General features: G+C 31.6%; 2 protein-coding genes and 1 pseudogene across 4 annotated transcripts in view; 2 read left to right on the top strand and 1 right to left on the bottom strand.

Moving 5' to 3' along the window:
- The first annotated feature begins 222 nt into the window (after positions 1-222).
- On the top strand, positions 223-3,079 carry LOC144838383 (aqualysin-1-like). The gene is made up of 8 exons (XM_078693722.1): positions 223-333; positions 454-576; positions 756-882; positions 1,178-1,293; positions 1,485-1,626; positions 1,850-2,034; positions 2,202-2,376; positions 2,859-3,079. Exons 1-8 carry the CDS (start codon positions 223-225, stop codon positions 2,987-2,989), a joined length of 1,110 nt encoding a protein of 369 aa, XP_078549848.1. The 3' UTR covers positions 2,990-3,079.
- A 492-nt stretch (positions 3,080-3,571) lies between these two features.
- Positions 3,572-13,799, bottom strand: part of LOC144837650 (fibroblast growth factor receptor-like 1) — a 55,916-nt gene continuing 45,688 nt past the window's right edge. For 2 of the 3 annotated variants that reach the window (XM_078692852.1, XM_078692851.1), the window contains exons 4-7: positions 8,939-8,995; positions 8,257-8,544; positions 7,541-7,900; positions 3,572-6,564 (exon numbers count right to left, since the gene is read on the bottom strand). In XM_078692852.1, the coding sequence (XP_078548978.1) occupies positions 6,116-6,564; positions 7,541-7,900; positions 8,257-8,544; positions 8,939-8,995 (1,154 nt within the window). In that variant the 3' untranslated portion in view covers positions 3,572-6,115. The remainder of the gene's footprint in view (positions 6,565-7,540; positions 7,901-8,256; positions 8,545-8,938; positions 8,996-13,799) is intronic. The other variant, XR_013611540.1, reaches the window with a different exon arrangement.
- Positions 6,618-6,735, top strand: LOC144838899 (5S ribosomal RNA; annotated as a pseudogene).

Here is a 13,799-nt window from a genome sequence, read left to right on the forward strand (position 1 = left end):
CCGTAAATCAAATTAAATTAAGATAACAATTAACATTTATAATAATTAAAACTAATAATAGTAGCTATGGCCAGCAATTAGTCTACAGACAAGCATCTGTAACTAATAATGTAGTTCACATTATGTTAGAAATATTATCTCTAAACAATTTGATTTTGTATATAAAGCCAACAAATATGTTCTTTGTTACCTACTGTACCAGTGAAGACTCAACCAGTCAGTATGCATGTTTTCTTGCTTCTCATCCTTGCGTCATCAGCTTGGGCTAAGCTAGCCCGGCTCGAAACACACGGTGATGATAGAATTCCAGGCCGCTTTTTTGTTGGACTAAAGGTTTGTTTCTTGTTATTTGCAACAGATAATTTGAAAGTGAATAGTATACATATGCTTAAGTTTTAGTATTTAAGTGGTGAGGTATTATGCGTCTAAAAATTAATCATTGTTTCCCCACAGGAAGGTACTGATTTTGATGGAGCTGTGTTCACTACAGAATCGCTGGCTGGAAATGTTGTAAAAAAGTTCAAGAATCTTAACCTATTTGTACTTGATGGCGTTGGTGAGAAACTTCTGGAAAAGGTAATGTATAAAAAGTGATTTAAAGCAATTATATCAAAGTATACATAATACTACAACCATTTTAATTGCTTCAGTAAGAAAGAAATTGTCATAGTTTTTATTGATTATTAATTTTCACCATCTTGTGATTGTTTGATGTTTCTACTATTATTGACTACACCATATCAATTCATCCCTAGATTCGAGAAATTGATGTGGTGGAGTACATTGAAGAGGACAGTATTGTTAGGAAACAAGCTGTCACATGGGGCTTAGATCGAGTTGACCAAAGATCAAGTTCTCTTGATAGGAGATTTAATCCTTCAGGTATCACTTTTAATGTTCAGTTAACTGACACACTGGTTAACTGACAATGACTTTAACTAACAGCTAGACTGGTTTAACTGACAATGACTTTAACAACAGCTATGAAAAAAGTAAAAATATTTTTTTTTTTCTATGGAAATTATTAAGTTTGTTAAAACTACAAAATGGCCTATTCAAAGTGTGATGTTATTAATCTTCATTTTTCATGTTTTTGGGGGACAATACATTTTTAACTGACAAATGTACCAAAGGTAAATCAAATGAATGATTCTGTTTCCTTTTGTCAATCCATCAGGAGACGGAAGTGGATCCCACATCTATGTCATCGATACTGGAATAAACAAGGATCATAGAGACTTCAGCGGACGGGCATACTATGCATATGATGCTATCCTTGGTAGATCTGGAACTGTAAGTATGGAATCATAAAGACCAAACCGATCTCATTTTGAGATCTCTGATTTTGGTTTGTGTGCGTAATAAAAATAAACAGAAAATTTCAGCATACTGGATTTTTTTTTCTCCTCTATTTGTATACTAAGTATTCAATTACACAAATGATATAGTAATATAATAGTATAAACTAAATAATTTGATTTTAGGCTAGAGATTGCGATGGGCATGGAACACACTGTGCAGGTACTACGGCTAGTGATACGTATGGTGTTGCCAAGAAAGCTAAAGTTTATGGTGTTCGTGTACTGGATTGTGATGGCTTTGGATATAACTCTGATGTCGTGGAAGGTAATTTTGATTTTATTTGAAATAAAAGTATGTAAGGAACTGAGTTAGTATAGATTCTAGACGGAGTTTTGACTTAATTATTAGTAAAAGATAAATATTTTGGCACATATGCCGTTTCAAATGTATAATAAAAAAAAATCGAAAAGTCTACTGGTGGACTAACATGAAAAAGATAAACTTGTAGCCCACTGAGTGTGTCAACTAAAATGTCATTTTAATTCAGGAATTGACTGGGTAGCTAAATATCACAAACGCCCTGCTGTAGCATCTTTATCACTTGGTGGAGGTCCATCTACAAGCACCGATTCTGCTATCAAACGGCTTTCAAGATCTGGCGTGGTTGTGTCAGTTGCAGCAGGCAATAGTAACAGGGATGCCTGTAAATATTCTCCATCAAGATCCTCCTATGCGAGTATGGTTGCACTTCATACTATAATGTCCAGTTCTGAACATTTTGTGCCCCAAAGACTTTCAAATACAAATTACAATTTACAATTGTATATCTACATTGCTGGTTGAATCTATTCGGTTCCTATATCCTAATACATACAGATGCGTTTTTTTGTATATTTCAGGCCATAACTGTAGGAGCTATAACTAAATATGGTGACGAAAGATCATCGTATTCAAACTATGGATCATGCGTTGATATCTTTGCTCCTGGCTCTAGTATCACCTCCACATGGTACACAAGCAATTCCGCCACCAATACGATCAGTGGTACTTCCATGGCCTGTCCACACGTTTCGGGTACGTTATGCTAACTTTATTTCAATGAAACTGCTTAGCTACAATGCATAGGGAAGAAGGGTTTGGATTTTTTGCGAATACTTGTTGTATATTTTTGTGTACAAATCGCACTTTTTCATACACACATTTGATACCTAAATTTCAGGTGCGTCTTATACCAGTATAGTTAACCTAATTTTGATCATCACACAGAAACTGCCTGAATTTTATCCTTTGATAAATAGTATGAAAACTAAATTCTGAATGATGTACTTAGTCCGCAACCCAGCTTCTATAAACCGAATGTGTAATACGGTACTTGGTCAAATGTTTGCGTCCAATTGTGAACTAGCATTACTATAAAAAATGGGGGGGGGGGGGGGGATGAACAGACACCTCTGGATACGGGCATGTAATGTAGAAATAAATGTGTACAAAATAAATTTGAGTTATTTGTTTTTTCAGTCTGTAAATGTTTTCAACTTCCAACTTTATTTCTTCAGGTGCTGCTGCTGTACTACTTGGCAAAGGCTATAGCAAAACTGATACAGAGCGTAAACTTATTAATGATGCAACAAGGAACACAGTTAAAGATGTCAAAGGATCTCCAAACCGTTTACTTTACATCGGATAAAAATAAGAAATTTGAATGAAATACTGTTCTGCAAGAATAATCATCCAAATAACCTCTTGTAATTCATTGAATAAAATAGGCGTATACACATGCACTTAGGCAAATACGGTAATTTGAAAAAATAATGTAGTACTACATCTCTATGATAATAAAGAATTTACTATGATGCATTATCTGTGTGTACAGTGTATATTGTTTGTTAAAGCTTTGTAGGATTGTTATTTTTAATGATGATAATGTCTATTTGACGAAATTGATTTAAGTTATGATATTGTTGACGATGGTAATGATAACTATGATATTGATAATCACAATTACGACGAGATTGGCGTGCTTCAAGGTCCTAATATAAACAGGAAACACATAATATGATCAGGTTATTCTTAAGCTGTGGCTACGCTATCAAACTAGTGTGACAAAAAAAGTGTGATGTGCCCAATTATGGTAGTGATATTCCCAAATATGGTAGTAATATGACATCATCATGTCCATATATGGGCACATCACATTTTTTTTGTCACATAAAATTTGATAGTGTAGACAGAGCTTTAAACACAACAAAGATAAATAATTACAACAAAGTTTACTTTTGTACAAAATGTCTTATTTTTAAAGGTAACAATAAACACATGCTATATTTTTAACAACCTTAAACAAAGGTTAACTCTCAAAAAACTAATGCTATATAACGTTGCTGGTTGCTTATGACTTTGCAACACAAAATAACAGACCGTTCTAAAAACAGTTTTTATAAAAAGCTTGTCACAAACACTTTTACTTCTATCCATTTCAATAAAAACACAGTTTACAGAAAATGGGAAACGTCCAGATGCAATTGCGATGTGAAATCATTTCATTGAAGTATATTCACTTCAATTTAGTTAATTATATTCAATTTTTTACTACAATACAGTGACTTCAACATGTACGGGCAACATTTGAGACATTTTACATTTTGTTGACAAATTGTAATATGTCCCAAATGATGTTGCGCCCTGCAAAATGTAAGTTTCAGCCCTTCACTTCATCCCACCCCCCAAAAAAACATATTTTCCCCATCCCATAAGTCATATAGGTATTCTAAGAGTCACCCAATTAAAATTCTTTGTCTAAAGTATTATCTACTTTATCTCTTCATAATGGAATTATGATATATTATATTGATTTATTAGTCACCTGGAAATTAACTAAAACAAAAACTTAAAATGTTTATACATTGCAGCTTGAACTAACACAATATTATTATGATACAGAATAAAATGATAAACCCTGAATTTAATAATTCAACAAAAAAAAAAACACATCTTAACATAAATATTTTCTTCATATAAAATAAACAGATTTTTTTAGAATTTCTTTATAAATTATCAAATATAACTTTGATTATTAAAACTTGTTAAAATTATTTATATTTTGAAGATTAAAATTGTTAAGAATATAAAGAGTTGTGTAAATAAGAAAAATTTACATAATTATATAAACCACATATAATTATATATAAAAAAGGTACAGAATTGTCTTCCTCAATTAAGACCCGATTCACACATGTAACAACTTACTTTTTTGTAGGTAAATCACAACATTCTCACTGAGCATGCAAAAGAGATTGAAATGCATTGTTGCTGAGTGTGTGTGTGTGTGAATATATACCTAAACTGTATATATTTGTTGGTTTTACTTTTTGTAAATTTTACATCAATTTGGATGAAATTCAACAACACAATTTAACGAAAACCAATGTTGATTAAAATTTGTCATTGAAATATCGAACAGCGGTTACTTCAATTATCAACCTCAGACACCTATCTTCGAATATATTATGTAATTCAGGTACAAAAAAAGGATAGAACAATTAATAGAGTTATACTCTAAACACCAAAATAATGATTTCCGATTGCTTTTAGCTTGTCTAATAGATAACAATTTGTATTTTTGACAAATCATAAAATAATATAAATAAATATAGCCATGAAAATTCCCAAATCTCATGTTTTAGGAATTGTTAATGTAAATATAATCTATTACACTACTGCAATATAAGTGTTTGACTTTAAAATATGTAACAAATATTGTACAGTACTGTTCTGATAGTTACAGGGGCAGATCCAGGGGGCTTGGGTTCCACGCTTTCTGGATTTATGTAATGTTACAGAATTTTGCCAAATAAAGTTTCAATTTATACGTTTAATTGTGTGTTAATTTGACCTTCAACCTTTCTTCCCATTCCCATTTTATTAATAATAGTGTACATAGCTTTTAGTTGTTTTACTTTTTTTAATAAAGTAAAAACATAACATGAACAGATTATAATGACTGGCCAACATTTGATAAATACTTGCAACAGGTATTTAGCTAGTGTTTGCAGCACCATCCATTCCTGTCAGGGGTGAGATCAAATATAGATCTCTATAAATACAATGCTATTATACATTAAGCCCTATTATACACCCCTTATATAAAAGTTATCCTAGACCATGAGAAAATCACACACACATATAAATTATGTATGTATTATTACATAATACATTGTTTATATATAAATTTGCGTATGGTATATTAAATATGTACACAATTGGGTTGGTTTTGGTTAGAATTAACCGTCTATTTTGTCTTTTTATAAAAGTGAAATAATTTGTTTTCCCTACAGAAGTGAATACATTTATTAAAACTGCAAAATTGCCTATTAAAAGTCTGATTTAATCACATCTTTGTGAGTATGTTAAATATGCCTGAACTATAGGATAAAACTTACCTTTGCTACCTGGAGCTAAGTTTATGCTTTTAACATACTCAGTGCATCTTTTGGGTATTTATAGAGATAAATAGTGATGACTGTAAATTTATATATTGAAGAAGGAGGAATTTTAATATTTAATTTAATTAATACTTTAATAAAGAAAAAACATATTGAATATACCATATGATGTGATGTTCTCAACAGGCCTAGGCATAAATATTTAGTCAATATCAATAATCCCATTATTTTATTAAACCACCATAGTTTTAATATACAATAATACATGGTATATCATTAGATCTACCAATAGAATACAACTTTTTACTCTTATATACATGTAGAACTATACAAAAATATGTGAATGTCTGTCTGTCTGTCTGTCCATAATCTCAGCACTGATGTACATTCATATGTGGATAATGATAAATACGACTACTTGCTAAACTTCCGTTACTATTTAACGTATCGGAATACGTCGTCGGCGGATGGAAGTCCTGATAATGATTTACAATTTTATCAAATCCGACCGGGTAACTTTCGTGAGATTGAGGTGGTGTCGGGTAATAAGGTTTGTTTAAATTTTGCGGTGCGTGCTCAATGGTTTCTTCGCGATTGAGCGGATTTAACACCTGTTGCTGACGTACTTGAGGCGGTGGCGTCCTTGACGTTGACCTGCGGCAACCCGAACAGTACGCGATCAACATTCCTATGAATATTATGACGACGATTGATGGAATCGCTATAAATATAATATACTGTACAGTACTACGTAGTGATTCGTCTTCACTGTCGACCATGCTAGGTGTTTCTGTCAATGCTGGATTGATATTGCCCGTTCCTGTTGAAAAATAAAAACAAATAAGAACGTTAAATCACAAGTTATAGATATAATAATATGGCTTTACCACGTTGAAACACCGGTTCTCGTCAGATCACCGAAGTTAAGCAACGTTGGGCCTGGTTAGAGCTTGGATGGCAGACCATCTGGGAATAGCGGGTGCTGTATACGGAGCTGGGGTCCCGTTAGGCATTTGAAATCAGCACTGCTGACTCTGCATCTAGTATCTGCCTCAGACTTCTGGTCAAGGTGGGCACTGGACGAGAGAAGCCCTTGATCAAAGTTAGGACCAATCAAGGTGCTTTAAACAGTCCTGGCTTTGTTTGTATTAAACCTGTTAGTGGCGGTAATTATCGCTGTTGGTTTTTGATTGAATAAAATAAATAAATAAAAATAAAATAAATAACTTTTTTGATGTCATTCATCATTCAAAAGAAGAATTATTATTATTAAACATCAAGTCTTGATGGCCATGACAACAGCCAATGTCAAGAATACTTGAGTTAGGCAGGATTTGAACCTATTACCTTAAGATTACTACTATGGTATCATGTCTTTAATATAATCAGGGTACCTTGCAATCTCTCCAGGTATGCTACAATAATGGGTTAAGAATATTGTTGCAAAGGCATCAACATTGTAGTGGCAGTCTCACAGAATGTAAAATTCCTTCTTTTTATGATTTTTTAAGAATATAAATATATGGCCTGATGTGTAGACTTAATTCAAGTGAAAATGTTTTAATCTCAACGATTATAGACAACGTCTTGTATAAGTCAAAGATGCTGTCCAGGTGGAATACCATCCTGAGATGAGAAGGCGTCGTCTTGTAGTAATTAGTACAGTTTATTTTTTTGTTAATTTATATGTAATTTTACTTTCTATGGACCAGAGATTCCGAAATAAAAGATCGAATGAATGATTAGGCTCTATGATAATCATATTTTTCGGTTTTGAAAAAAAAATGACATCTTACCTGGGAGAACTTTTAAGAAGGCGCTTTTGAAGCTATACCCCATTGTGTTGGCGCCAAGACAAACATACATTCCAGTGTTCTCAACTTTTGCATTTGAGATAGTCAATTTATTCAAGTATGTGCCATCTTTCTGTATGGCAATTTGTCCTGGTGGAAGGACTATAAACTTTTGACCATCCATATCAATTGTTGTGTTTGAGTTTTTTAATCTGTTGTGTGGTTCAATGCGTTTTAGCCACTGAATGTGGGGTGTTATTTCGCTTTGTACTCTGCATTGAAACGACGTTGTTTCACCTTGCCGTACAGTTGTGTTTACGGGCAACTCGTCAATAAGTTGTGGAACTTCTATTACTTTTTCGTCTGAAAGAAATTCAATGTAATAGCGAATATTATGATACAGTTGTAACAATGCTTCTTGTGGTTTTACTTTTTTTACCATTTTGATTTAGCTTTCTGCTTGCAGTATTTTATTTGTATTCACTGACATCCAGCCACTGATGCTCATGCAGCTCCTGTCGCTATGGACAGACGAACAGGCGCCATTTGGGGGCAGCACTCGACACGAAGGTACCCTTAGGGGAGAAGAAAGTTTGGTATTTGTCGTCCACACCTGTGTGCAATTTAGCCCAGTTTATTCCCCCATTTACATTATTTTTTCAGTAATTTGCCTTTAGAACAATATGCCATATATATTATTAAAATAATGTTGTACTTACCAACTACTTCAACTGTATAGGTGGCGTTAATTTGGCCATTGATGTTATATACTATACACGTGTACCTGCCACTGTCTTCTGCTTTTAACTTTGTTAAACTTAAAGTAGATGGTCCTCGCTTATTCACCTTACGTGCATCGTCAGTTGTGAAATTTTTACCATCCTTTCTCCAGTATATATCTGGTCTTGGGTGGCCAGTTGCCTTGCAGTTTAGATGCACAGTACCTCCTTGTGGCTTCACCCTATTTGGTTGTCTCATCTTGGTTAGTTTTATAAATTTTGGTATTGCTGAAAAGAAAACAATTTGATTATAATATAATAAAATAATACTACACATTAGCTTAATAAATCTATTCTTATATAAAGCTCTGTCTACACTATCAAACTTTATGTGACAAAAAAATGTGATGCCCATATATTGACATGATGATGTCATAGCACTACCATATTTGGGCATATCACTAACATATTTGGGGACTTTTTTTGTCAAACTAATTTGATAGTGTAGACAGAGTTTTAGGAAACTGAATCTGGCTAACTACGTTTTTGATACAGTTTTTAGTAGGGTCAGATTTTTCTTCTGGTTGTGACAATCTACCATTAAATAGGAATACAACTTTTAATGTAAATGTATTAATTTTTCCTTCATTACAACAAAAAATTATTAAAAAAACAAACATACTTCCTATTGCATCCACATTTGGATCTAGATCAGATGTATCCGGCTTTGGTTTTGATTCTGAAAAAATAATATAAATACAATTAAATAAAAGAAACAAACAATACACAGAATTGATTAATATTAATTTAAATCATGATTATCCATACATTATTTATATAAATTATATTATTCAAAGTAAACAACCTTGTCACAAAAAAAACCCATACATTGCGATAATTACATTTATCTATCTGCTGCCCTCTATAATTTCAATTTGTTCACATCTACTGAACTTTGTGAACATTGATTTATAGGCTACCTAAATATTTAGGTAAACTCAGAAGAATGTCTGCAAGATACACGAATAAGTAACATCATGAATACTTATATTTAGAAATCTTGTTTTTCTTTAACTTTACTGTTATTGTTGTATTTTGTGTATTGTATCTTTTCTGAGGGTCCCAAATGATCAGCAATTGCTGGATGGATCACCCTCATTAAATATGGTTCATAAATAATATATATATCGAAAGAGTTGGGTATACTAGGCCTAGAATATCTGTTTTATTTGGTATACACTTAGGACAATTTCATATAAAGCAGATGAATCAAATTTGAGTAAATTTATTTCACTTTTAAATTTCTAGTCTTTCCTATTTACATAATTATTTCAGCTTTATCACAGTTTTTGTCTTTGCATTGAACAATTCTTATTCATAAATTAAATTCTAGCGCCCGTAAATATTGTTTTTCATTGTAATATATATTGATGCCACTACTTCATTAATCATCTCTCAGGCTACATTATGCACAACATTATTTAATAAAATGTTGTACAAAGGAGAAATTGATTTTGATGATAAATGTTCAATGTAACATATCTTGGTCACAAATGCAGATGTATCAGGTTTGTGTAGCTATTATTATATGCACTTGCTTATAGCTATACTATTGATTAGTTTAGTATTTTTTTTTCTAAAATGTCGATAAAATTGGAGCAACACAAGTAATATAATTTATTCATTAAAAATATAAAAGGCCTTGACTGACAAGTGACATATATAACATTTATAATGTTCATGTTTTCCACCTGTATGAAGCTAAAAAGAATTTCACATGACTGTATTTTGATTAAAATAATAATTATTTTGAATTATCTATCCATGTTTACAGTACTTGTATAACTGTTAGAAACCAATGCTTTAAACTAAGTCTTATAATGAGGATTATTACAGTAAGTAGTGTAGATTTGCCCCAAGTCTGTATTTATTGTTAGTCCGCCAGTCGACGTTTCGAGTTTTGTTTGAAATACAAGCTCAAGTAGTATACGTATGAAACGCCATATGTGCCAAAATATCTTTTTACTAATATTAAGTCAAAACTCCTCCCGGAACCCAGACTATAGGTAGTGGTGCTATATTGGCCATCACAAAAGCCTATGACTGCTACAGGATTTGAACCAGGAATCTTAGGATTGGTAAACAAGCATGTCAACCACCAAGTCATAGTGCCACTAATTCCAAATACTCTTACTATATTATATTTATGTATTAAACTAGAATGCTAGAGCCAGGAATTGAACCAAAGACCGTGCAATAATAAGCAAGTTAAGCTGCAATGCCACTATGCCTACTATTTGCTGTTACCTTTTACTTTGTGATGTATGGAAGTTAACAGGGTTTAAACAAGGCTTAAGAAATAAGATTTGTCAAGGTTATATGATTAAAATCGAATGAATATTCGAAAAGCACATCCTGAGAGATAAAGGATAAAATGGTATAAAAAGAAAACCTTCATTATTTAAGCTTATAAACTTAGTCCATTTCGTATTGTTGTACAGTATAAAAAAAACTTAATGTCCGACACAGATAATAAGGCGTTTGTAGGCTTTAAAATATGTGAATATGAGAGGATTAATGTAAGTACAACTTGAAGGCTTCAAGTATTTAATATTAGCCTGCATACCTCTACTAAGTTACATGTATTGTGCCTAAATAAGCTCATAAGTGCATTTGAAAAGTGTTCATTAAACGCTTTTATTTGTGAAATCAGTTTATTTACTGTTATTAAGGTGAATACAATGTACAAGGATATGCTAAAATGAGTTTAACTTCATAATCCTGATAGCTAGTTAAATCATTGATATGAACTTTATGCAACGTGTAAACAGTCACATTTTTTTTAGAATCTATAAAATAAAATGCGTCTTTTTTACAAAATCCTTATTATTCAAACTGAAATAAACAGTTTTCTCTAAACTAAAGCTCTGTCTACACTATCAAACTAGTTTGACAAAAAAGTGTGATGTGCCGAAATATGGTAGTGATATGCCGAAATATGGTAGGGATATGACATCATCATGTCACATTTTTTTTGTCACATAAAGTTTGATAGTGTAGACAGAGCTTAAGGTTGTGTTCACACATTGCCACTAACCGTTACTAATGGTATAGTTAATTAAAAGTTTTTTAATTTATTGCAATCTCATTTGTAATAATAAAAAAGTGATTTGACTAAAAATTTTATGAAATGTCTTTAATTAATTTAATTTTGAAAGTAGCAATTTAAGTTTGTTTTAAATTCCAAAGTGTGCAATATTCTCACAGAAGATTAGCAAGAAAGTTGATATAAACAGAATGTAATTTAGCATGAACATAGACATAAACATCATTCAAATAAAATGATGAGCAAGGTCTTGTGATAAGACAACACATTCCAAACACAACCACTAGCGGTAATTTATCTCCATCTCAGTGAAAAGCATTGATAAAAGAGAACCAGAGGCCAATACGATCTACCTTGTATTAAAGATACAGTGTATAATTGTTTAGTTACGTTCGCCTATTTCTACCGTCTGAGACATAAGGCTTCAACTTGAGCTGTTATCGTGAGGTTGATGGTGGGCCGTTATCATTTAGTTGGTGGAGGACGGGTGTCTCTTAGTTAACCCAAGAGCTGCGATAGGAGAGACATTTTTTGGCATGTTTAACTAAGCTAAAAAATCTCTGCAAAACAGGCTCTCCAAGTTTTGAGGGTTTGGGTATGAAGCCAATTCAATCACCCTGTGTTAACTTGTGGTATAGAACCTGCAGTGTATAATAATGTAATTTACTTGATGCAATACAATGAAAATTAGAATTGATTAAGTTAGTAAATCAATAACAGAAATTTACATAAAATTCCCGCCAGACAATATGTGTTCTAAAATGGCTGGCAGCTACTTTAAAAATTTGAATATAAATTTCATTTAAAGCTAATAACTTTTAATATTCCTTTGTATTAGACAATTCAAATATTTGTTTTAATTTTATTCATAATTTTTAGCTTCTCCGACAGAGCACCTTTAATCTATTTTTATCTACCGTAGTCGCTATAACTTCAAATGATGATGAGGCAACCAATCAGAAGATAGATATTTACATTTCAATTACGCTTGATACGACATACTAGTACCCCTTGAGGCTCAGGTAACCATAAACCCATGTTTAAGATGTGCGAACAGATTGAAAAATTAGTTTAGAACTAACAGAATCCGCGCTTTGTTTTACTATAACGTGATGATAAAACCGCAGCTGTTAAACATTAAATTTCATATCTTGGGAAAACTCTTCAATTACATAATGTTGAAGTTATATAAAGTTTTATTAAGAAAACAAATTTAAAGAAAAATATAATAGTTTGACAAAATAATATATGATTTTGTTGATTATTATATAATGTAAATTATAATTCCAATGAAATGACAAATATAATTATGAATAATAAAAAAAACAAAATTAATATAATATATATAATAATTTTTATCTTTTTTCATCCCTTCAAATATATTTTTATGAACCAATAAAAAATTTGTAATCTTTTATATTCCATATGCAAAATATTAAATAAAATATGGTGGACCATCCCATTGTCCGGTAGGGATGTTCCAACAAAAAATAAAATTTCATTTCATAAATGTTCTCACTTCAGAGAGAAAGAATAATTTTGGTTTATTCAGACAAGCTAAGCACAAAATAGATTGAATAAAATATTATAATTGGATGAGGTCATTAACCTGTCTGGGATTTTAATGAAACAACCTGGGCGCAACGAAAAAGAGTAGCTGGGGGCACTAGTGGTATCCAATAGATATCATTCATACACGCCGACCGTCTCATCAAATTACGGTAACGATCAGTTTCAAAATGACAGTTTGACAAACAAAATACTAATGCCTCAAGAAAAGATGGATTGATTTTCTTTATGTTCTATGTTGTTTGATAAACACCTGTAAGAAATGGTTTGATATATGAGGCAAAAGTACAATAAATGTGCATATACAAAATGTTTTCTGTTTTTGATATGTGGAAAGTACAAATGCATTAAAGACATTTTATTACAAAAAAGAGAACAATACAAAGGTTGCAGAAAATGTTGAATCTAGTTCACATAATGATGAAAAATAGCACATTATAGTGATTATTATCCAAATAAGGTATCATTGCTATTTCTATAATTATAAATAATAAATGTATCATTATTCTTGTTTCATTCTTATTAATCATTTATTCATAATTACGCATTTTCTGTTATTACTTTAGGATTATTCAAATTATTCTTACTCCTAAAATTTAAATGAATACATGCAATAATTGTTTTTATAGTATTAATTATGGCCAGTCTTTAATTGTATAAGATTAAACAGACAATGTATATGTGGTTCATCAAATGATTAATTTATTCATAAAAAAATGAATGTATTTGTATTGCAACATGCTGTAACAAAGACCAGAACAATGTGAACATTTACATCAATGTTTATTGGTATATCATGCAGGACACAATTAATGTGTACCAGCCTTAATTAAGTGTAGCTATCTTCTACACTTCTATTTTCATTTGT

This window comes from Antedon bifida, chromosome 3 (genome assembly GCF_963402885.1).
Source record: "Antedon bifida chromosome 3, ecAntBifi1.1, whole genome shotgun sequence".
Classification (NCBI taxonomy): Eukaryota; Metazoa; Echinodermata; class Crinoidea; order Comatulida; family Antedonidae; genus Antedon; species Antedon bifida.

Bases quoted from the DNA above. Each gene is read 5' to 3' on its own strand.
- LOC144838383 (XM_078693722.1), top strand. From the start codon at position 223: ATGCATGTTTTCTTGCTTCTCATCCTTGCGTCATCAGCTTGGGCTAAG. The intron at 1,627-1,849 runs GTAATTTTGATT...ATTTTAATTCAG, and splicing joins TAACTCTGATGTCGTGGAAG to GAATTGACTGGGTAGCTAAA. The intron at 2,035-2,201 runs GCGAGTATGGTT...TGTATATTTCAG, and splicing joins CTCCATCAAGATCCTCCTAT to GCCATAACTGTAGGAGCTAT.